Below are 25354 nucleotides of genomic sequence, written 5' to 3'. Positions count from 1 at the left end.
ACTAATGGTTTATACTTTATGTGTTACAGGTATGTGATATGATAGGCTGATAAATAGGAAGTGTAATTTTTTCTGCTGTTAATAAGTCTGCTTGGATGTGATATCATACTTGAAGATGTTTTAACTCTTGTCTTTTATAAACAATCTGCAACAGCTGTTGAAGGTCATTCTGCAAAGGACTGTAATAGAAATAATTCCAAAGAAGACATCAAAACAGTGTTTTAAGTAGCTGGCAGATAGTCAATTGCTAATCATCATAACTTGCTAATCATCATAACTCACTGTATTTTGTGTTGAATATGTTGTATTTGAATGGTCATACTTCACTGTATTATGCACTGTATATAGGGACTGTTTTCACTAATTACACTGTACTAAATATTTGGTTTGCATGCAAATTAGTATATCAACCCTTTCTTTTGTGTGGCCTCTAGTAATCAGTACCCTCTTTGGTTTCCCATAGAGGTCTCCCCCCCATTTTTTTAAATTCAAGACTATATACACAGCAATGAATCCTGAATAATTTACAACTACTTAGCTCATCAATTCTAAACACAAGACATTTGTAGTTCATGTAGAATTTCAATAGCAGAAAAAGTCTTGCAAATACACTCTATTAAGACCATTTTTCCAAACCTTGTGTTTGTGACAGCCTCAGTCCATATGTGGTCTATGCAAAGCTCTGGCACGATCAATTCAGTTTCTGGTGTAAAGATGGAGTCTGTGGAAGTGCTGTTTGGAGACTGGCAAATGCTATGCCTCTTTGGAGACTGTGTGTGGCTAGAAAAGTTGAATCTTTGCACTCCTGAGAAAGAATGAACCCCTAAGGCAGGGGAATGAGAGCGGCTGCAAACAGACAGGGAATATTTTTCCATGATGAGTTGGATGTAATCAAACTGACATTCAAGGTTCAAGCTAGTGAAACCTAATGTTGTAGAATGAGAGTTGTGAGTTGGAAACCCGAAAGTAGCCTTAAACAAGCTACTATGTTTCAAACTCAGCTTTCACATAGGTGATATGGGAATAATAATATTGGCCTACTGTATAATAGGTTATATATCCATTGGAGCATTCCATCTGCAGACTACAGCTTTCTTACCCCACCCCTACCCTGCAAAAATGCTGCTCCTGGAGGCAGATGACCCCCAGGAACAGTATTCGGGGGCATTTGGGGCTACAGCTGGAGCAGAGAGGTGAGAAAGATATACTTGGTTGGATCCAACCCCATATGTAAGTATTATTGATAAGGGGTTGGAGCCAGTCTAAATTGGCAATTTCCACTGCTTTCCCCTTAATGCTACAGATTCTGCCATATCATTGCTTAGGAGAATGGTGGGCTGCAGTGAGAGGCAGGAGGTAATAAAGTTCCATTCTGCCACTGGAAATTGTAATCTGGATCCAGCCCAGTTTTGGTTGAAATAATTTAATACATTTGTATGCCACTTTCCCACCTAGGTCAGGGTTCTCAAGATGGCAAATTATCATAACTTAAAAGCAAGCACTAAAATACAAATGAATATATATAAAACATTTAGAATAATTTATAAAACATATAAACATGTTATTATTAGCAGTAGTAGTACTACTAGCATCATAATCATGATCCCACTTTTCTCCATAAAGGGGAATCAAAGCAGCTCAAAGGTAACATCCAACACAGCACTGGGACCACAGCCAGAATGGAAATCTGGCACAGTTCTTCAGTACACAGAAGAGATTAATGTGCAATTCTCTGCATCATAATCTAAGCATTGATGTTACTAGAAACAACAGCTGTAACAAAAACTGCATGTATAGCTGCTTTTGGTCACATTCATTCCCACTACTTTTGCCTTTCCCTTATTATTTATTACTGATATTTAGTTACAAGATTTATATCCTGCCTTTCAGTCCAATTAGAACCACCAAGGCAGCTAATAATGAAAATCACATCATAAAAGAAATTAAACCCACCAGGACTGAATAACTCTGCATTCAAACCATGGAAATGAGCAAAAATCACAAACTTGATAGATCTAACATCCAACAGGACTCTTATGGAAAAATCAACTTTACAAACTAAATTAGGCTCCCAGGTACCCAGGTACTAAATTAGGCTCCCAGATACCCTGGTTCCTATATTTCCAAATTAATCACCTTTGTACCCAAATCATACTCCCTACCCTATTAACACATCCATTAACAGATTTTGAATACATCCTTCAGTCTAATCACAATCCTCAGGAAAATCAATAATCTATAAAATTTTATGCAACACAGATAATGACAAACCCTGTTAAACCAAACATTGTGGCACAGAGACTGCAATGCTAATATTACTAATGAAACATGGTCAATGGTTTGGAACTTGCCTCCCTTTAACTCTTCAGTTCTAACCACAAAACTCCAAACCTTCAAAATTCTAGCCCACTGGTACCGCACACCACCGGAACTGTCTTATACCAACTAGGAAAAATATCCAACAAGCTGAAAAAAATGTGGTGGGTTAGGCACATATCTACATTGTTGGCTATATTGCCCAAAGATCAAAGGTTTCTGGAAAGAAGTGCTTGAACACATTCATACTATCACAGGACATAATATTCCTTTAGAAACAGAAACTCTTTTAAAACAGCTATTAAAATAATTCCATCCCTCATTCCAGTAAAGAAAAAATTCCTATTCTTTTGTCAGTTGCTAAAGCAGCCACTGCAGCTTGATGGAAAGATAAATTGGCACCTACTTTGGTGCTGAAAAATTTGAGATCAATATATCATGGCTGAAATTACAGTTTGATTTGAGCTGATTCACACCCATTTCACTTCAGTTTCATCAGTACATTTAGAGTGGCCAGGTTTAGAGAGCAGCGGCACTAGGATTTAACTTACTATGGTAAAGTTTTCTGTGTGCTGTTGAGCTGTCTGTTTATAAAATGTTTTTATTGTATTTTATTGTTTTATCATATGTTGTACTCCACCCTGAACCCTACAGGGAATGAGCAGAATAGAAATATACTAAAATAAATAAATAAAATAAATTATGGACTACTTAGTAGCGATCTTCATGATTTGCTTTTGAAACTCTAACAACATGAAGAAATAGTGGCACCTACTATAAAGGTTTATAGGAGACTGTTCAGGAGTACACTGAAGAAATATTAATGAGCCCTGGATAACGGAGTTTTTCTGAAACGGATGACAGGACTGACGATCCGTTGGGCTATTTTTCATTGGTGAGAAATATATGGACTTTGTGTTCCAGGATGGGGACAGTATGTGGTTTTGAATTTGCTTGGAGTCATGGCTGTATATCTCTTTAATAGCAGTGTGGTTTTGAACAAGACATATTGTATACTGCTGGGCTATTTCTGTATGCAAAAAAAAAAAATTCTATGGTATAGCTATTATACATACTAAAAATATAATTATAAAAATCTTAACACAGCCATGTCGTTATAGTTGGTTTGTTTTGCTCTACACAGTGGGTTTTGGTTACTTCTGTATTGCACTAATACTGAAGGTCAGTCTTGATGTTCTCAGGAGGTCTTGAGTGGTGGCAGCCAGTACCAGGTTCTTTGTCTAAGGAAATTTCCCAGCAAGGAAAGTCATCTTTCCCCCCTTCCTTCAGTAACAATGAAGTAATCAGCAGATATGGGCAATCCACATGCGATAGCCACTTAAGGGCCAAATTAGATGATATTGCATCCTGGAGTCCACCACAGACACAGTGCCATTTTAGATCATCTTTTTTTACTTTCAGAAATACCGTAGGGAGATTAGTGGGTTCCTGCATCCCCCGCTATCACAGGGATGGTGGTGAAGACAGGAGCCCTTCATTCCTGTGCACCATGGTCCCCAGCAGAAATGGGCCCCCACAGTATTTTTAAAAGTTTTTTTTTTAATGGCACTGCTTTCCTGTGGTGAACTATGCTATTGTTTGGTTTATCCCCAATTTAAGAGATTAAACAATGCAAGCTCACCACTTACCTGAGGGCTGCCATGTTGGATATGGAAGGTGAACGGGAATGAATGCTGGGAGATGATGCCGACCTACTCTGACTGTGAATAGAAGAGTAATTCTGGAAAGGGGATCCCACAGGCGAATCTCCCTTAGACAGACTTCTGAGTTGGACAGTGAAAGAGCTGCTGGTGGCTGCATGCAGAGGGGTCCCCACTTGTTCTGAAAGCTTTAAGACTGCACTCTGCTCCTGAAAAGTTAAAAAAAAATAGCCTATGTGATTTAATGCAGCAAACATTCCATATACCTTCTTAAGATGCACTTTTAAAATATGACATGTTCCTGGATACCCTGCATTTAACAGACGCCTTGACTACAATAGCATTGCCTATTGTGATATAACATCAAGAAGCTGGGAAATACCTAAACAATAGCAAAAAAAAAGGCCTCTTTACCAGTGTCTAATCCATGCCTCTGTGGGTTCACTGTACAAATGCAGATAGATCAAGATGAGTAGCCATGTTATTGTGTCTGTAGCAGTAGAAAAGAGCAAGAGTCGAGCAGCACCTTACAAACTAACAAAATTTGTGGCAGGGTATAAGCTTTTATAAGTTACTTCTTCAGATACAGGTAGAATGTGAGTCCATCTCTCTTGGAGACTGGAGTGATCTCAGATGCTGAATGACAACAGCAGGCAAATGACAATAGTAGGCATAATTGGATTAGGTGTGATATGCAAAGGGGTAGCAGGCATGGAAAAATAAGCCTTGATAACGGGACAGGAAACCTAGGTCTCAATTCAGTCGAGGAGGATGCATTGTCTTTACCTAGGATGTAGATACAGATCCTAGCAGTTCTCTTACAAGAGTAGCAGTTCTCTTACAAAGGATTTTCAAAGGGAGATTATAAAAACTACTGAATTGCAATTGATAATGAAATTCAAGACAATGCATCCTCCTGGATTGAACTGAAACCAAGATTTCCTGTCTCATTACTGATTTCTCCATGCCTACTACTCCTCTGCATATGACACCTAATCCAATCACGCCTGCTTTTATCATCCACCTGCTAATTTCAGTTGCCTGCTACTGTCATTCAGCATCTGAAGTCACTTCACTCTCCAAGATATAAGGACAGAGGGACTCAAATTCTAACATGTATCTGGAGAAGTGAGCACAGCCTCAGAAAAGCTTATACCCATTTTATTAAGTCTTTAAGGTGCTACTGGACTCTTGCTCTTTTCTACTGGTACAAATTCAGTTTATTATGCAGCACAGAAGAAACATGCAAACATTCATATTAATTGAAGCTGGCAGAGGGTGGAAATCTCCAATTACAGGAGTTGTTGTTGTTGTTCAGTCGCACAGTCAAGTCCGACTCTTTGCGACCACATGGACAAAGTCACGCCAGACCCTCCTGTCTTCCACCATCCTCCGAAGTCTGCTCAAATATGACTAAAGATATTTTTAAAAAAAAAAAAAAAACTTAAAACATGCTTAAACATTAGTACTTGTTGATCTTAAAGGTGCTTTCTTTGTATTTCTCCTGTGGGATCCAGGGAACGGAGCAAAGGAAGCTCTGGCTCTTTCCATCCCTCCCCAGAAGACTAGGAGGAGGAGCAGGAGCCTCAACCAATGGAGAAAATCGAGGTTTTGCTGCTGTGTAATTCAGTAAGCCTGGCAAAGCAAGCTGTGATGCAAAAGAAAGCAAGAGAGAGGCAGAAGAAAGCAGACGATAGCCGGTTGCTTGGGGGCCTGATAGGAGCCTTCCAGGAGCCTGATTTGGTCCCTGGGCCAGATGTTTGACACCCCTGCCCGATATAGTCTGGTGTAAAGTTAGCAAGTCTAATCCATCCATTTTCATATTCATCCATGTTTGAAACTTTGGGTACCATGACCACGTCCAGGCTAGTTCTACCTTCTACTTCACTTGTGCAAAACAAAGCAGACCTGGAAAGATGCCATTAGTTGCTCTGACTGCAGATATCTTCATGAGCTATTCTCAATAAATCTAGCTCTTCACTTCATACTTGCAACATGTAAAATTGTGAGGTATCACATACTGTAACATTAACGAACATATTAATCTGCCTTGAGTCTCAATGAGAAAGGTGGACTATAAATAACACAAGAAAGTTTATTTGTTTTTAACATTACAGTGTTCAGTCTACACATGCCGCTGGTTTCTTACCTCTGGTTTTACTCTACGAAGGGCCCAGATAGTATGCAAACACTGAATGGAGTCATATGTCATTACGATGGAAGGCTCAGCATTGAGGAAAACAATACTCATCGAGTAGTCAGCAACATACTGAACTCTGGCAGAACCAAACAAGCCTGCTAAGTAGAGGAAAGATCTGATTAAGCCTTCAAAAAGAAGACTGCACAGCAGGCATTATGCCAAAGGAAGACAGACCGCAGGGATTACTATAAATATTATGAGGTGGCACACATATGCTGATAGGTTGTGCTTTTACCTAATTTTCTGAAAAGGTGATCTATGGCTGCCAATGAGACCTGAAGCTGTAACAAAACACTGACAATAGATAGAAATGAAGATGTCTAGTTCAGCAAGGATGGATAGGTTTCTTCATTTATAGACAATAAACAGGTTAATAGCTTGTTAAGTGCTTACAAATTTTACATTGTTTTATATTTTGATTTGATATTGTGAACTGCCTTGACCACATTCCCGGGAAAGGTGGCATAGAAATTTTCTAACTATACAACACAGTAGTCTAACTAATAATTCCCCAAAAGTTCAAATTTATATCCTACTGAGTTAACAAGATTCCCACTGATTTTAACAAAGCTAAGCAGCTTTGGAAGCACTGGAGTATCTTAACAACTCTGTTATTCTTTCACATTTTTGCTGAGGCAGTGCAAGGGTAGGCAACATCAAAGAAAGGCTGTCTCTCCTAGTACGTCCCCATAACTTAAGAAATTTTCATCACAGAAAGATCCAGTAATCACACTTGATGCAAATGTTAGTTTTCAAAGATTTCAGGTTTTCACGGCTGGTAACATTATTAGGGTTTGCAGAATCTTTCGGGCTCAAGTGCCATGTTCTACTGGAGAAAGTTTTTCTTCCAGACGTTTCGTTCTCAGCTGCGGAGAACATCCTCAGTGGCGTTGCAGCCGGAGCAGGCGCTCTGACCTTCTTGGCTGCTGTGCATTGAGTGAGGCCAGGGCTGCTGGAGAGCTGCTATTTCTAGGCTGGAGAGGGTGTGGTGAAACCTATTGCCTATTGCCTTTTCACCACACCCCCTCCAGCCTAGAAATAGCAGCTCCCCAGCAGCCCTGGCCTCACTCAATGCACAGCAGCCAAGAAGGTCAGAGCGCCTGCTCCGGCTGCAACGCCATTGAGGATGTTCTCCGCAGCTGAGAACGAAACGTCTGGAAGAAAAACTTTCTCCAGTAGAACATGGCACTTGAGCCCGAAAGATTCTGCAAACTCAAATGTTAGTTTGATTTGCATGCTTCTAGTTTAAAGGTGTTATACTCATATCAAAGACTTTAAATATTTTTCCTACAGCTTTTCTGAAGAGTGTTGCTTAAAACATGTGCATATTTTGTAACTATATTATTATATTAACTATATTATAAATAAAGCCAACCTGTCTTTTCTCTTGAAATTTGTTCCCCATTTTTATGCACATTGTAAGGAGTGTGGACACACACACTTTTTTCATTTTATCATCACACTGTCACCAGTGCACCAGAGTCCAAGAGCTGCCTTTTTATTTCAGACTTCCAGAAGCAACAATTTTAACAAAAACATTAAATCTATAATGGTGAGGAAATCTAAGAGTTAATTAGTGCTCTGAATTCAACATTTCTTTTATTTATTTAAAATATTTTCCTTAAAAAACACATGAGAAGTAGACTGTGCTTTAGGATTATTTTTTTTTAAGTGAATTGTTTAGTTTCGAACAGAACCCATGAAAAGCATTGAAAGCTTTAGAAAAATACTATCTGATAATAGCTATTTTAATCCTTATTCCAGTCAATCCAGTAATGAACTGGGTAAACTGGATATATGCAGGCTCAATGTACATCATACAAATGTGCACATCATTCTAAATGCAATCAAACCAGAGACCATCCAATATCTGACATAACTTGAGCATATGATTTTTCTTTTTTTTTTTTACAAAATTACATTGTTTACCTCCAGATTTACAAACCATTGGTGTTATTTCATCCAATGGGTGCAGCATGCTGAACATGGTAGGCAGAGGTTCTCTAAAAAAGAAAATTGACAGAACATATTAAATACTACTGTAAGCGCTAAGATAAATACCTTGGTCAGTAGTGAAAGCCACAAGCCAAATATATCCTTATCTTCCCTTCCCTTTCCTTTTATTCCCGTGGAAGCTCACTGATTAACAAATCTTGAGCAGCAGAAGATTCTCATTCCTCGTTTTTGGATGCAAGAGCTAAAAGGACTGAAATGAATTTTGTTATTGCCAGAGTGATCTTAGGATCCTTATCACTAAGGAAAGGAGACAGAGTTTCCAGAGGGGGACAACTGATAAATTAATGGCTTACTATAATGATCCCTTATATTCTCAAAAACCTGCCTTCAAGAGAAACATAAAAAAGATGTTTCAATCCTATTAAGGCCATAAGGGCAAAATCTATCAGAATAAGGCCTATTCACAAATCTCCCTTGTAGAACCACTGAGGGTATAATATTCAGTCTTGCAAATAAGAAGACCGCAATATCATGGGATAGTAAGATAGTACATAGAGCAGGTAAAGATTTTGGAACAGAAAGACCAAAAGACAGGGATGTGCAAACACAGCAGGCTCTTAAGCTCAAACTGCTGTAATCAGTTTCTAGGGCATACTTTTTGATCAAAGAAACCACTTTTGATTTTCCCATATCAGAAATATCATTAGCTGACATTCCAACTAATGTTAGTTTCTTGTCCAGGGCTTTCATCCAAATTGATTTGTTGGTGTTCATTTACAGAGCAGCTAGCAAGCCATCTTCAGCACAGAACAATTTTAGTCTCAGGTTGAAGGCAAAGAGCCATGCTCTTGCTTCCAGGGATATTTGCCCAAATTCTGCCCACAGCGCAACATTTGATAACCCAGCAGGGGAATTCAGTATTTCAGTATTCAGAATAATAGCGGCCTGTTTCAAACTGAAGGCTTGCACAACTCTGGGAATATGCTTCTCCCCCACCTTCCCATTGTTATGGAAGAACCTATTTACAGTGTTTGTGCATGGTTTTAGTTTGTTGAATGCTGCTTTGGGGGGAGGTCCAAGATAAATCTGCCAAGAACAGAATCCCCAAATAGGAAAAGGTCTTAACCTGCTCAGTATTGGACCTGTTAATTGACCACTGTAGTGAATCCCATCTCCTGGTCTTGGTGAAAACTAAGATCTTAGTGAAAACTAAGCTTTCTCAGGAACAGTAGCTGAAGAAAGACTGCAAAGCCCTTTGCAGACCAACCCTGGTCCAAGACAAAATAACAGCACCATCTTCATAAAGCAGGACAGGGACACATGTCTCAGCTAGTTTTGATTGGTGATAGCAATAAGTGCAGGCTTTATATGCAATTAGGTTCCATTCAGAGACTATTTTAATGAATGCTAATTTAAAAATTAATTTAAATAAAGCAAGCAGTATTTTCTTTGTCAACATCAATTCATTTGTATTCATTCCAAGAGCTATGACATTATTCCACCAAATACACACCAAGACAGAATACAGAAGTTCTAAATCATCATATTGGCTAAGGACATTCATTCTAAAATTTTCCTGAGGAAATTAACTTTCTTCTGCAATCATACAGACAACAATGTCCCATGCTTTTACCTAGTTGGATTTAGAGGCACTTCATGTGAAGAACTACTGCGTTCAAACAACAAGCCATATTTTGTTGGCCAGACATTTGCTACCTGTAAACAAGAAAAAGGGAGTCATTTTTGCTGGTATAAGCATTTCATTTGCCCATCTGTGCATTACAACACAAAGGGCACTGGCACATACATAAGAAAATTTTGTTCCTCCACAACTGACAATGAGTTGGATGCTGTCAAACATTTCCATGAGTGCAAGGGCTGAAGCAGAACAGGAGAGGTGACAAAGTCATACTCTGCTGACAGAAATCCTTCATATTCAGTAGTTGTCAGCAAGATCCAAGTTAAGGCACCACACAACTATACTGCTTCTTTATACCTAGAAACCTATTCTATGTATTTTATGTATTTTATCTATTTTAAATAATCACTATGTAATTGATATATTTAAAATTGCTTATATTGTTTTAGATGAATCATGGGATCCCCATGTCTGTTAGCCGCCCTGAGCCTGCCTTGGCGGGGGAGGGCGGGATATAAAAATAAAGTTATTATTATTATTATTATTATTATTATTATTATTATAAAGTATCCAGTATTCAAATAATTCAATACATTTGAGGGTGTAATCACATCCACATTTAACTAGAAGAAAGTGCCACAAAATTAACCTTTAACAAACTAGTTTTTAGTAGCAAATCGAGGGTTGGTATGGTGTACTGATTAGAGAGTTGGACTACAACCTGGGATGACTGGGTTCGAATCTAACCATGGAGGCCCACAAGGTGACCTTGGACACATCACAGTCTCTCAACCTAACCTCCACTCACAAGGTGGCCAAAGTGGAGGAGGAGGAAGTGATGTGAAAAGCCACTGAGCTCACAATCAGGGAGAAAAGCTGGACATAAATTTTAATAAACAAGCAAGTTCTGCAATTTATTAACTTCAAGTTACTGGGGGAGGGACGGTGGCTCAGTGGTAGAGCATCTGCTTGGGAAGCAGAAGGTCCCAGGTTCAATTCCCGGCATCTCCAAAAAAGGGTCCAGGCAAATAGGTGTGAAAAACCTCAGCTTGAGACCCTGGAGAGCCGCTGCCAGTCTGAGAAGACAGTACGGACTTTGATGGACCAAGGGTCTGATTCAGTAGAAGGCAACTTCATATGGAAGTTAGGATTAATAAATTTATTCAAACTCAAATTAAATTAAACATTACACAAAAAAGGGACACTAGAACTAGAACAAAAAATCTCAGGTCAGATCACAAAAGACTAACTCTAGCTCAGTACAAAGTCAAGCATGAGGAAGCACCACATAAGTGTGTCTCCAGCAGAAGCGATACTGCAGGGGTGGCCAACGGTAGCTCTCCAGATGTCTTTTGTCTACAACTCCCATCAGCTCCAGCCAGCATGGCCAATGGCTGGGGCTGATGGGAGTTGTAGGCAAAAAACATCTGGAGAGCTACCGTTGGCCACCCCTAACCCTAACCCTAACCCTAACCCCAATGGCATGGGAGCAACTTCCTAGTTTCTCCTTCCTACGCCATACCAATGACATCAAGATAGAGGAACAATGAGCAGAACAAATGATAAAGTTCCTTTACAAGACATTCTCAGCCAGGGAAGAAGGCATAGGAAAATGACTCCCATGTGGCTCTAGTAGTGCATGAAATGGGCTTCAGGGAATTGTGTGAAGATACATAGAGAACCCACAGATCACATCTGGTACATGCACCATAAGCTGCTTGACTGTGCTCTAACCAGTATTTAAGGACTGTGATCAGAATATTATTCCCTGTAACTGTAGTATTTCATCCAAGTTGTCAACAACCCCATGCTTAAGCTTCTGGGACACAATAATTTCTTTTACTTGTAACATACCTTTGATATTACAAGTAAAAGGCAAGATAGTATGCAGTCTTTTGTCTGCAAGCAGAAAAACAAACAGAATTCAATATACAAGGAAAATAGAAGGTAATTTGTGGCAGGCTATTCAGCAACAACATGCTTAGCAAGGCTGGACAAGTTCTTGGGCTCAGCAGTAATGCTCATGGGTGGAGAAGGGTAGGAGGATGCAGGCAGGATAGCCTCAGCAACAGAGCAGTTTTGGCACTCTGTCTCAGGGAAGCCCAGAAGGTGTGGAGGCAGTGAGCAAGCCTGGATGGAAGAACAATGGATTCTGGGCCCGGGTGGTTTAAGGCAAGGCAATCACTGGGGAAAGTAGGGATCGACTAAGAAGCAGAGAGAGATATGAAGAAGACAGATCAATATCCAGGTGTGAAGCTGAGGCTATAAAAAGGGGGAAATGGGAGGAGGCTGGCTGGAGAAGAATAAGGGAAAGAATGTGGCAGGTTGCAGCATTGTGGCTGTTTCCTTATGTAATGCTGAGGTGAGGAAAACTAACCACATCTTCAGGTGAATGGACTAGTGAAGAAAAAAACCTGTATAAGAAAATAGTGATGGGACCAATTATTTCAAGATCTCATGGACCCCAGGTATGATATTCCCCTGCCACCACAGAGTGCTACAGAATTACATTTCTTTAACCTTTAAAAACAAACACATATGTTTACCTGAAAGGGCAAGGAAGCTATGTAATCCTTTCCTTCAGTGCTGTGGATATTTATACAAGAGCTCTGCAATATGCATATACACTTTTCTACTACTTCACTGATACCTGAAAAACCAGGGGGAAAAAAGACATGACTTCATTCATTTTCTGTTCAACTGTACTATGCACAAAACAGGACTACAGTTTGTAAACTTGTTTTTTGCAGGATAATTTTTCTGAAATACAATGTCTTTCAAATTTCAGATCTCAAAGAAAACAGCATGAAACTAAACTTACCTTCTGTTTTCTCAGACTTATCCTGGGGCACAGAGAAATCGCACCATAGTGCCTGAAATCAAAATATTTAGTGAGGACAAGTTTTAGTAATTTTTAATGTATTTTGAAAAATACTCTTCCTTCCCCAGAACCCCCATAAACTGAACAGAAGCCTTATGTTTTGTGACTAGAACACAGAAACATACCGGCCAAGCACAACTGTGTGATGCTTTTAGAAAGCTGCATATTAAATGGGTGTCGGAATAAAAAGGTCAAAGAGCTCAGAACTGCAATCCTCTACATATTTGAACCTAACTCCTACAGATTTCAGTGGGACTTTCCATAACACAAGAGAATGGTCCACTGTGGTTTAAGTCTCCCTTCCCATCCCCTCAATATACAATTATGTTAAATTCGACAAATCTTTCTATTTCCATACCTGCAGAACAGGGCTATCAACTGTGAAAGCTTTATAAACAGCAGAAGCTTGGCTTTTACTTCCTTTGCTCCATATGACCATATTTCCAGCTACATATAGTTCTTCATCATAGTCCACTTCTTCTCCAGCATCACTTATTCCCTTTCGTAACTGCCAACATTCCTGGAAGAAAACTCAATGGCTAAGAATATTTTACACTAAGGCTCATTACTGTGAGCTTTATATGATTGTTTAGGAGTGGCCAAAGGAAAGTCTGACACGATACTGATACACTGCAAAAGTTTTACACTGCACAACAAGTACATGGGAGATTTGAAAATTGTCTTGGGTTCCCCAAAGTACCAGATAATAGAAGTCAGTTTAAAAAGCTACCAATTGTAGACCCTCTCTGAAAGGAATCCAGTGGTGAGCAGCTTTAAGAGCCATAGATGCTGCAATAGCTGAGCAGTTGTTAAAAATGTGTAATATTACTTATATATAGACACCATAATTAAAAAAAAAATCTGAACTAAGATTACTATCAGAGAGGTGGAGATATGAGCTGGTGATTAGAAAACTGAGTTAAAAATGCAAAACAGGCATTTATAGTGAACCTTTATATCACAAATGTTCTAAGAAAATATTGGTTTGAGATAAAGGATATTTTAGTCTGCACAAGGTTTATAAATCAGAAGAATGAAGGCTTCCTCCCTAGTTTATCATCATTTTAAATAAGGAATGTGTTGAAATAAGAACTACCCCAATTCTTCAAGAAATTTTGTCACTGCACAAGGTGCCAACAAAATATATAGTTTGCTGCCATTCATTCTCCACATCTAGACATTTTGGGGACATTCTGCACCAGCATGCATGTCCTTTATGATCCTACCATGCAGCTGCTGATATTCCTGCTTTCCAGAAATTTTTCTAGCTCTGCTTTGAATCCAGTTATTTTAGTACTGATCAATACCATTTCTAATTGAAACCCCATCCTTTCACTCCATTAGCCTATCCATCGGAGCAATCTGCCAGCCCCTACTTTCACAACAGAACAGAAAAGTACAGAAGAAATCAGCAATAAATTCATATGACAACTACAGTCTATTTCTATGAGACAGCGGTCACAGGGTGAGGACTATGGACCCTCCCTGGAAACAGTGAGACTCTCTTACAAGATTTGCATGGTCTCCTATATTTTCCTGCCTGCTGATCTAGATAGGACCCCCAGAAGACTAAAATAGAAGCAACTTTGGTTTTCTCTATCACACTGTCACCCTGAACTGAAACAGGTTGCATTGACCTGGTGTTCTAATAGGCCAAACTTTCTCCCCTCTGAACGTTTAAGTTCAAGATAACAATGCAAGGGGAAGACGGAAGCAGGAACAGTGTGCATGGTAATACAAGAGAATATACAAATTGCATAGGAGTCTGTCACTGTTCACAGAGAGGGTCTGTAGCCCCCCCTTGTGAATTTGGTCTCAAGGAAACAGACCTGAGCAGAAATCTCTAGAAAAGTAAGCTTCAGCAGTATCCAAAACTGGTTTTGTATAATCAGCCCTGAAGACCTACAATTCCCAAGGGGACCGAAATATCCATTCATTTTATGAGTAAGGGTGGAGGGATCTTACTACTTTGTAAAACCACATCATACGAGGCTATTTAACAAACCATAGCACTTTTCTGTTGCTACCTTTGATCACTTGCTGCTCATTTTGGTACATACCATGCATGCATGCATGCTTGCTTTCTAAACCTTAACAAAAGGAAGTTTTACCTTGTGTTTCTCATGGATTGTAACTTCCTGAAGGGAACCCACCAATCCGGCAGCTCCATCTGACGACCAAAGTTCTGAGGCTGGTTGCAGCTGCCGAAGTTGCAGGTTCAGCGCATTAGGATGGTGCTTGCAGTGGTCACGGCCAAAAGGGACAAACTCCTGCAAATCCCCTGCTGCAATCATTGTTACCCTCTCTTCATAGATGTTCGACATGAGTTCCAAATATCAACATTATTCTGAAAGATGACCAAAATATAAACAAAAATAATTTTACACTGATTTTTAAGCAAAATACTACTGTTATTAATATCTTTGCTGCCCTTATTTAACTCCACAATATCCATGCAACGTAGGGTTATTTTACCCATGGCCATTCAGTTATCCTGGCAATTGAAGGCTTTAACCTGCACATCTAAACCTAACTGTCTTATGAAATGTTACAGAAATGTTTGCCCAAACCACATTAATGTAAATAGGTGCACTAATAACTGAGAGCCAGCTATTATAATGAAATAATACCAGTGCTACCTAATGGAACAATCAATGGCTTGAGATACTGAGTGTTAAATTAAATATCCAAGTAGATAATATACAGTGCATTGCAAGTGGAAGAACTTCCACTGAGCAAATGTTAGATCACCAAGAATATACATTCTGATCACCAAGAATATATACGCCGGTGACTATTTTGGGTGCACACAGAAGATGGGTTAATGCAGATCTATTACTCTTTAATCACCTTATCACATATACATACACAAATATACATAAAAGTTACCAGAACTTACATACTTTTTAAAGAATATCAGTGGTGTATAAAATAAAAACAATTCATACTATTTACAAGAGAGACAGATAGTCTCACCCCAGCAATCCATGCTGAGCCTGTAGCGTTATCCTTTTTTTAACCATTCAGTCCTTGCAATTTCAAAACGCTTTTTAATAAATGCACACAGTTACTACTTGTCTCTTTTGCACACTATTTTGAGCACCGTGTTTTGGCAAAAGAGTTGAAAGACGGGACTCATAATCTTTATTTTTAAAATGAACATTCAGTTATCCTGGCAAATGTTTTGTTTTACTTGAGTGTTGATTGTGGGTACAGAATCAGCCTGACAGCTACTACTCTGGATTAACAAACCGGGAGTTCAATAGCACCCTGGTCACGTAGCGTGAACGATGGACTGACAGAGCAAAGCGAGAATCCACAAGAAAGCAGCGGGACCAGGTGGGAAGGCGCAGGCAACCGGGAAGCGCACGAACCTGAATGACACAGGAAAGCACGATCGGCTGCGGGCCTGGGCTCCAGCGGCTCCTCCCTGTGCCTCTACCCGGACCAGAGCAGCGACAGCAGGAGCAGCACAATCTTCCTCCTGCTTCTCATACGGGCGCAGCCATCTTGAGTCTCCCATCACCGCCCGCGACACGTCCAGGGGCGGGATTAAAGCGGCGGCGGTACAAAAGCTACTGTTGCCACCGTAGCAAACTGGCCTGGGCGGAGAAGATGGGGAAGGAGCCCCCCTATTGCAGCAGCGAGAACCGAAGACAGCCGTGCTACCGTCCGTCACTATGGTAACGGAGCAAGAGGAAAAATACAGCCTGACTCCCGTTACTGTGGAGTCGAGAGAGGAAGAATGACCTCGCCGTCCAGGGTTCCTGTGGCAACCGCGAACAGCCACATAGTGCTGGAGGTTCAAATAGCCAAGGGTGGAAACTTTTGGAAATAGAATCCAGAGGTGGAGCACTGCAATTTAAAGCCGGTCTCAACTGCAGTGAGTTGGAGGGCAAGGCTGGGGTCGAACACAGAAATTGTCTGAATGTAGCAAAGACCAGAGTAGGTAAAACTGCCTTGTCGTTTGCTCTTCTAGCATCTGGCAGCTAGATTCTGGGCTGGCCCTTTTTTTTTTTTTTGTAATCCATTGGAATGATGTTTGACAACTCCAGAACAAAGTTTGGTCAGGCAAGCAAAAGGCAGGATGAGTGACAGCCCTAAGTTAGAAGTGGGGGAATGCGCAGAAGTTTTTAAAATTAACACCTCTTTGCTTTTTCTTGCTCTGTAGAGTTACTGGTAGTCTTTGTTCAGGATGCATTATGGCTCCTTAGAGCAGAAGGTACTTTGCACTACTCCAGAAGTACCCTTGCTCTTTCATACTGACACAATACAAAGAAGGCCTGTATATAGTCCAGAGGCTAAACTGTGATGAGTCCTGGCATAAATTAAGTCAGTTGGAATCCAAGTGATGCACAGAGATAATGGAACAGCTGATGATGGAATGGGGTAGAAATCACTGAGCTATGGTGGTTGTAGAAGCTGATTAAAAAGTTGGAATGTGCCGCAGTGACTGGTTTAGTTTCAATTGCCTTTATTTACCAAGGATAGTCCAATACCTGACCAATAAAATGATAATACTGTGTCCCTGATTTGTCTTTTGGGAAGATTTTGTGGATGCTTTTTAATATTTTGTTAGTGTCTACACATGTGTCATTGAGTTAGGACACATAGGGTGGATTCAGACTACACTGAATAATGCATTTTGTAACTGGATTTTGCTGTGTAAGAATAGCAAAAATCCAGTTGCAAAATGCATTATTTAATGTATTGTGAACACACTCATATAGTCATTGGGCCAGGACTCACAGCATAAAGAGAAGGTTCAAATACAAAGCAGCTAGGCATATCTTGACTCTAGCACATATGCATAGAAATTACAAATGCATGGACGCAGGATGTCAGTGCACTGCTTTTGTTTTCCCACAGTGGTTTATCTCAAATAGTTAATGTAGCTCAATAATTTTGAGTTGCAATTATTTTATCTATCTATCTATCTATCTATCTATCTATCTATCTATCTATCTATCTATCTATCTATCTATCTATCATCTATCTATCTATCTGGGATTTATATCCCGCCCTTCCCAACGAGTGTCTCAGGGCGGCTTACAACATATATAAAACTAACATAAAAATATAAAATTACACTTTAAAATTAACATTTCATAATATATAAGTAAAATCAAACATTTGTTATAAATGTACATCATTAAAACAGACAGCGGTCGTGGAGCTACACTCTATTCAGATTCAGATACAAATTCAGTATACAGTATTCAGTAGTCGGTATACAGGGCCGTTAGTTGTGGGCCAGCCAGAAGAGGACTGTCTTACAGGCCCTGAGGAATTGGGTGAGATCCCGCAGGGCCCTTACCTCCTCCGGCAGCTGGTTCCACCAAAATGGAGCCATTACAGAGAAGGCCCGGTCCCTTGTGATCTTCAAGCGGGCTTTCTTTGGCCCGGGGACAACCAAGAGATTTCGAGATCCCGATCTCAGTGCTCTCTGGGGAACATGCGGGGAGAGACGGTCCCTCAGGTAGGCAGGTCCTAAACCATATAGGGCTTTAAAGGTAATAACCAGCACCTTGTACCGAACTCGGTAGGATATTGGCAGCCAGTGCAGAGCCCGAAGTCCCGGCTGAATGTGCTCCCACCTTGGGAGCCCCAATAACAACCGGGCGGCGGCGTTCTGCACCAGCTGCAATCTCCGGGTTCGACACAGGGGCAGCCCCATGTAGAGGGCATTGCAGTAGTCCAGCCTCGAGGTGACCGTAGCATGGATCACCGTTGCTAGATCGTCACGTTCCAGGAAGGGAGCCAGCTGTCTAGCCCGCCTAAGGTGGAAGAATGCGGACTTGGCAGTGTCTGCTATCTGGGCCTCCATAGTTATTTTAGAAGTAGAATAAGATTACTTGTAAGAACAAAATTTGTAATTTTAAGAAAAATAAAACCATTGTGATCTGTTTACTAACATACTGCTTCTGAAGTTAACAAAGGATGAACAACTTTTAGCCATCTGTAATGGCAGAGATCCATAGCCATTGGTACTTGATGTGAGTTCCTGTTTTACTTGTGAAATACTGGTGGAGGGTATGCTTCCAATTCTAAATCCCTCTAATCCTAAATACAATCACTGTTCTGCTGAAATCAGTGGTACCTTTGATGTCAGGAAATGTTTCCTAATGATATCTACCACCTGCAGTCTGAAGTGGTACAGTCTACAGTACCACCTTATTCTGCGTGTATAAGTTAAGGCCTGATTTAAACATGACAATGCCAATGGAAAAGAACTCAGCTGCACAACTTTACATTGACCCACATCTCATTTGAACTGGCCTTCTACTTTTGCAAAGCAGCTAGGCAAACTTAGTGTGCCTTGCATCTCCTGCCCAGGAATGGTTCACTGGACAGTTAACTAAGCATAGGTAGCTGCTTTACACAGGGAGTAGCCCAGTCTGAGTAAGAAGATGCAAAGTTTCATGGGTAAGTTATTTGGCTTACCAACACATTTAAATCAGGCCCAGAAGTGCACAAGATGAGCAGAAGGGCCATATGGTATATGAGTTGTTGAGAGGCACAGTTTCATAAGACTGGTGGTGAGGGTTAAAATGCTTGCCCAGAACATTTTCTTCTCCATTCTCCTGACTTCCTGGTGTGTAACTGCCTGCATAAGGATCTGATTCTCAAGCTCATTCCTTGTGGATTGGCTATTCCAGGGGTGGCCAACAGTAGTTCTCCAGATTTTTTTTGCCTACAGCTCCCATCAGCCCCAGCCATTGGCCATGCTGGCTGGGGCTGATGGGAGTTTTAGGCAAAAACATCTGGAGAGCTACCGTTGGCCACCCCTGGACTATTCTATAGGAAGATGAAAGGGTTGTCTCGGGCTCTTATAAGGCTATGTGAGCCAAGGAAACCCCCTCCTGGCTGCATCTTCTGGAAACATACAACTGTCCTTGTATGAATTGAACCTGGGAAGAAAGACAGTATAGGTACAGCCTTTCAAATGGAAAGTTGTTGCTACTGCCTGTGCATTCATTCATGTGATCTGGCTTAGAGTACAACTTTAATATATATTTACGTAGTGAAGCCCTCTCTTTTTAGCAGCACATGGTGCTAAGCTAGCATTTATTGTTTCAGAGCTCCAGTAAAAGTCTAACACAAGCAGCATTCTTGAATTTCAACATAGCTGTGAAGCAGGTCCTCATTATTTTACTGAACAATATATTATTAGTTCAAGTTGTTTTCAACAAGTGGACAACAAAAGCCACAATTATGCAAACATTTAATAAGGCTCAGCTCTGTAAAACCCATCAACATAATGACAAGCATCTGGAGTATGTCCAGCAAGTTAATATGCCAAGCAATGTCCATTGCAATTTGTGCCTTGGATTACGGCTGAACCAGTTAACATGCCAGAAGTTCCATTCAGTTCCATGGATTTGGGAGCTGTAACCATAGCCAAAATACTCAGCTGCTTTAAAAGTTTCTCGTATATGTCCTCAAGAAATACTAACACCAGTGACACAAAACAGTGCCATTTGTTTCATATACATCCACTGAGAACTGACTAGGTTTCTATTTAGCTGTTTACTGGAATACTGTTAGGGAATTTTAGGAGTATAGGAACTTTCATAGGACTCCCATTCCCACTGGGTTCAATAAGAAGGGGGGGGAGGTGACTCGCAATGACCCAGTAGTTTCAAAAAGAGAGAAAAAGCTGTTCCAAAGTTAAAAACCATTTATTCAGGTTAAAGCCATAATGCAAAAACCTTTCAAATGTATAAGAATCTAGTAGGAAGCATACAACATTAATTTAAAATTTAAATACGTAAACATTGTGCACAGTATTTTATAAAGGATATCCTTGGATGCTCTTGTCAAGGCCCAGAGAAAGCAGCTAGGCAAGAACAGCGGTGAATAATAAAATCACACACTAAATACCTTTGTGCATCCATAGACATTAATGTAACTGTCAGTCAGGTCTGTGATGAGCCTTTGACACATCTGATAAAACCCAACCCTTATCACAGGGTAAGGCATGAACTTTGACTTAGTTAAAACAATGCTATGAAGTCAAGAAGCCCCCTCTCTTCAAATAACGATCGGTATATTATCAGTGGTACTATCTGTGTCAAGGGGGAACCATGGGATGCATAGATATTATGTCTTTAAGACTAAAACTAAAAAGTCAACAGTTTTTCTAGAGCAGAGTATATGGACAGGACAGGCTTGAGAGAAAGATGTGAAGCCTTATGAGGAAAAGAACCAAACAGAAATGGCTACAAGACAGGAACTGGCCCAGAGAATCTCACATGTACTCTGCTAAAAAACAACAACAACAACAACAACTTATCAGCCTGATCCTACAGACTGATGCATCAGCAATCCTTTTTGGAGTCCTTTTTGGAGAAAGGTCAATTAAAATCCCCCCTCCAAATAAAGCTAGTTTAAGTAACTGAGGTTGTTAGTAAAACCTCTGCTTGAGGTTGCGAAAAACCTCTGCTTGAGACCCTAGAGAGCCCCACTTAGAATAGACAGTACTGGCCTTGATAGGCAAGTGCTCTGATTCAGTATAAAGCAGACTCACATGTTCATTTTCTCATGTGCTGGAGAGAGCAGAGGAAGTGAACAGATGAAGGCTTCTCTGACCACTGCTCCCAGCAACAGAAATATAGGCAAATGATAGGATTGCAAAGCTAAGTATCAGGATTGAAGCACACTTACTAGGGAGTAAGTGTTAGTATTAAGTCTGCCTTTACACAGTTTGACAGCTACAACATGACAGCAAGTGATCTAGCTGGCAGGCTAGGTCACAGTGACCTTATCAGCAAGCCGGTTCTGGCCGGTAAAGGACAGGTGGAAAGTACCTGCTGAGTCAGCATGACCATGGACTGCCAGGATTGGCTGATGGACCTATATATGGACTGCACTACCAGTGCACAGGTCTCTCTTTGAGGAGTCACATGCTATTACTGCACTAGTGAACACGTTGTATATATTCTGTAAATACACTGTTTTAGCACTAGCTGCAGGTGTCTGGCTCACTTACTTACTGGGGCTCACTGTTGTATATATCACACTGCTCACTCTGCACACACCCTCACTGACAGGGTTATGGGTCCAGTGCGGTTCTGCTGCGCGGAGGAGCAACGTGAGTGTTGAGCTGACCGAGAGTTGTGAAGGAGCCGGAGGCGAGGAACGCCGTGGAGGACGAAGACTACCAGCTATCTCAGTCCGAGAGCAAGGGGGAGGACGGCAGCCAGCTGTCTGGAGGAGTCTGCGACATGGCTCAGCAACAGCTTGCAGTGGCTCAATTCAGCCAACTACGCGGTGTGGAGCCTACGAATGGAACACTATCTGAAGCGTGCGGGTCAATGGCTGTTTGTGAGTAATCCCCCTGCCATGTTATCTCCTGACAAGACTGTGTTGGCCAAGAAGGTGCTGGCCAATATTGTGCTGGCCGTGGGAGATGACCAATTAGTATATGTGCGTGGGAAGGACACTGCCAAGGCTGCCTGGGACGCGCTCAGTGGGGTATACGTGAGTGCCACTGCAGGCTCCCTAATGGCCTTGACCAGAAAAATGTTCTGCACTCTGATGCCGGCTGGAGGATGTGTGAGGCAGCACATCAAGAAGCTTACAGACTGCTTCGTGGAGCTTGAAGCCCGGGGAAAAACTGTTGCTCCTGATGACAGAGTGTATATCTTGTTGTCATCTTTGCCACCGGAGTTTACACCGCTAATTACCTCCCTGGAAACGGTTGATGTGGCTACTCTGACTATGGAGTACGTGTGTGCCCACTTGCATGACTTCCAGGAGCGGATTGCAGCTGTGACCCATCCGGGAGTATCGGCTGGAGAATGTGTGGCTATTGGAGCGTCTGGGAAGACTCCAAGCAGGAGCCGGCTTGTGCTGCTGGCAGACAACCAAAGGCTGAAGAGGAGCCGACAGCACTGTCGGTCAGGCGTTGCTTTGGTTGCGGCTCATCCTCGCACCTTTTACGCGTTTGCCTAGAGAAAGGGAAGCGGCGTGGACGGAGGCAGCGGGGGCAGAGGACCACCAGCAGATGTGAGGAAGAAGCCCAGCTGGTCACTTCTTCAGGAGAGAGTACCGGGTCTCGATGGATATTAGACTCTGGTGCAACAAGCCATCTCTGCTGCGATGAGAGGCTGCTGAGAGATGTTGACATTCCTGAACTCTCCCATGTGAGATTAGCCGACGGTTCTTCTGCGGCTGTAAAATGTACTGGGAGTGTAAATTTTCCTGTATTGAATTGCACATTCCAGAATGTATTATGTGTCCCCTCGCTAAGATCTAATTTGCTAAGCGTCAGCAATTTAATTGATGACGGCTATGAGGTGGTGTTTAAGAAATCCTGTTGTAAGATCTTAGGAGGTGGGGGGAAGCTGCTTGCTACTGGCAAAAGGGATGGAAATGTATATGTGGTCAGAAGTGATTGTGCCCAGGCTGCACAAGTTTCCAATGTGCCAGTGCACGACCAATGTATCCATCTGTTACATAGAAGACTTGGGCATTGTGGGTTTTATGCACTGAAAAAAACCCTACAGATGATGCCAGGTTTGAAGGTGAAGCCCTGCAAGTGTTACCTAGACTGCCAGATCTGTAAAAAGACCAAGAGCAGGGCTTGTGCTGTGGCTAGAGAAAGCACCAGGAAGAGCAAACGTGCTTTAGAGCTAATACATCTCGATGTAATTGGCCCATTTCCCAAAAGTCTGTCGGGGAGGCGGTACTGCCTAGTGGCTACCGACGACTATACAAGGTATTCCTGGGTGTTTGCCATGGAGCACAAGTCCGAGGTGTACAAATTGTTTACCAAATGGGCTAAAGCGGTTGAAAGGGAGTTGGACTTGCATATCAAGTCAATCCAGAGCGACCGCGGAGGGGAATTTACTTCTAATGAGTTTAAACGTTGGCTGGAGAGCAAAGGCATTGCTCACAGGTTAGCAAACCCAGCCACGCCCCAAGAAAATGGGCTAGCAGAACGGCATGGATCAATCCTACAGAATTTGATGTATTCTATGTTAGAGGATGCCAACTTACCAATTGCATATTGGGCTGAGGCCATTGGCTCTGCGGTGTACCTGTATAACAGAATTTGGAGTAAAGCTGTGTATGACATACCTTACAGAAGGTTATATGGTAGAGTGCCTGAGTTAAGATTTTTAAAAGTCTTCGGGACGCAGGCATGGGTTAATATTCCCTCGGAAAACAGGAGGGAGCTGGCCGGGCAGTACGCCTAACTTTTCTGGGCTACAAGCCAGAAACTAAGTGTTATCGCTTTTGCGATAAGAAGGCCAAGCTGACTTTCAGTCGCTCAGCGAAGTTTAACGAACATACCAGCTTGCCTATGTTGCATGGTGCTGAGGGGGGAGTCGTTTTGCTGCCAAGTACTGATAACAGTGCTGGAGCCGTGCCCAGGGAGATTAAGCAGGAGCCAAAATCTCCCGGCCAAGAGTTAGCACCAAAGGAGGCTGAAGAAGGTGAGCTCAGTGCTAGTACAGAGCCTCAAGTGTCAAGTCAGGAGGTGGAACCTCCAAGCCAGGAGGTGGTGTTGCCAGCCCAGGAGGTGGCAAGCAGTCAGCCTAGAGAAAACGAGCCCAGTGCAAGTGCAGGGCCTCGAGTATCTTCCAGAGCTACTAAGGGTATCCCTCCTGCTAGGTATGAAGTACCTTATGTAACACTGGTCACTGCACCAGAACCACCAGGGTTCCAAGAAATGCTGAAGAAAAAAGCTGAAGCATGGAAGGTCTGGGTTGCAGAGTGTGAGGCATGCAACAAGGAGGCTGAGGCCAAACGCCAGAGGGAAATGGCTGACCAGGACAGTGATGATGAGTGCCTGGATTGGAAATTGTAAACTGTAAATAACAAAGTGTAAATGTATGATGCTGTGATACTGCTGTCCAGAAAACAATGTACAGGCATGTGAGTGAACATTGCATAACATTGTGTATGGTGCGAAGTTGTCAAGTGTCTATGTAAACTGTGTACGTTAGACTAGGAGATGTGTTAGTATTAAGTCTGCCTTTACACAGTTTGACAGCTACAACATGACAGCAAGTGATCTAGCTGGCAGGCTAAGTCACAGTGACCTTATCAGCAAGCCGGTTCTGGCCGGTAAAGGACAGGAAAGTACCTGCTGAGTCAGCATGACCATGGACTGCCAGGATTGGCTGATGGACCTATATATGGACTGCACTACCAGTGCACAGGTCTCTCTTTGAGGAGTCACATGCTGGCAGAGCACTTTGATCCTAAGGTTGATGTATATTACTGCACTAGTGAACACATTGTATATATTCTGTAAATACACTGTTTTAGCACTAGCTGCAGGTGTCTGGCTCACTTACTTACTGGGGCTCACTGTTGTATATATCACACCGCTCACTCTGCGCACACCCGCACCGACAGTAAGTCCCACTGAACTAAATGGGACTTCTGAGTATACATGCTTAGAATTGCTTCTTGCATTCATGCCATCAGGGGTCTATAGCAGCATAAGACAAGAAGTATGTGCAGTCTTGTTCTTACTTCCCCTCCTTTTGAATAAAGGTTGAAAGCCATTTTAATTTCACTCTTAACGTGAAGATGTACTTTGTTTTGTCTGTCCTGAATCTACTGCCCATCAACTTCATTGGGTTCCTGCAAACTAATAATAAGGGAACAAAGTTAGAGTTCAATGGCACCTTTAAGACCAACAAAGTTTTATTTTGACTGAATAAAACTTTGTTGGTATTAAA

The 25354-nt window shown here is 41.6% G+C and overlaps 1 protein-coding gene across 3 annotated transcripts in view; it reads right to left on the bottom strand.

Annotated features, from left to right (window-relative positions):
* ANAPC1 (anaphase promoting complex subunit 1) overlaps window positions 1-14994 on the bottom strand; it is an 89942-nt gene extending 74948 nt beyond the window's left edge. For 2 of the 3 annotated variants that reach the window (XM_060248268.1, XM_060248282.1), the window contains exons 1-9: window positions 14765-14994; window positions 13012-13173; window positions 12594-12645; window positions 12319-12422; window positions 9767-9849; window positions 8107-8180; window positions 6127-6275; window positions 3966-4186; window positions 637-846 (exon numbers count right to left, since the gene is read on the bottom strand). In XM_060248268.1, the coding sequence (XP_060104251.1) occupies window positions 637-846; window positions 3966-4186; window positions 6127-6275; window positions 8107-8180; window positions 9767-9849; window positions 12319-12422; window positions 12594-12645; window positions 13012-13173; window positions 14765-14977 (1268 nt within the window). In that variant the 5' untranslated portion in view covers window positions 14978-14994. The remainder of the gene's footprint in view (window positions 1-636; window positions 847-3965; window positions 4187-6126; window positions 6276-8106; window positions 8181-9766; window positions 9850-12318; window positions 12423-12593; window positions 12646-13011; window positions 13174-14764) is intronic. The other variant, XM_060248275.1, reaches the window with a different exon arrangement.
* Window positions 14995-25354: the final 10360 nt, after the last annotated feature.

Source organism: Heteronotia binoei, chromosome 1 (genome assembly GCF_032191835.1).
Source record: "Heteronotia binoei isolate CCM8104 ecotype False Entrance Well chromosome 1, APGP_CSIRO_Hbin_v1, whole genome shotgun sequence".
NCBI lineage: Eukaryota > Metazoa > Chordata > Lepidosauria > Squamata > Gekkonidae > Heteronotia > Heteronotia binoei.
The sequence above is the reverse complement of the archived record's forward strand: the minus strand, read 5'-3'. Positions and strand labels throughout refer to the sequence as shown.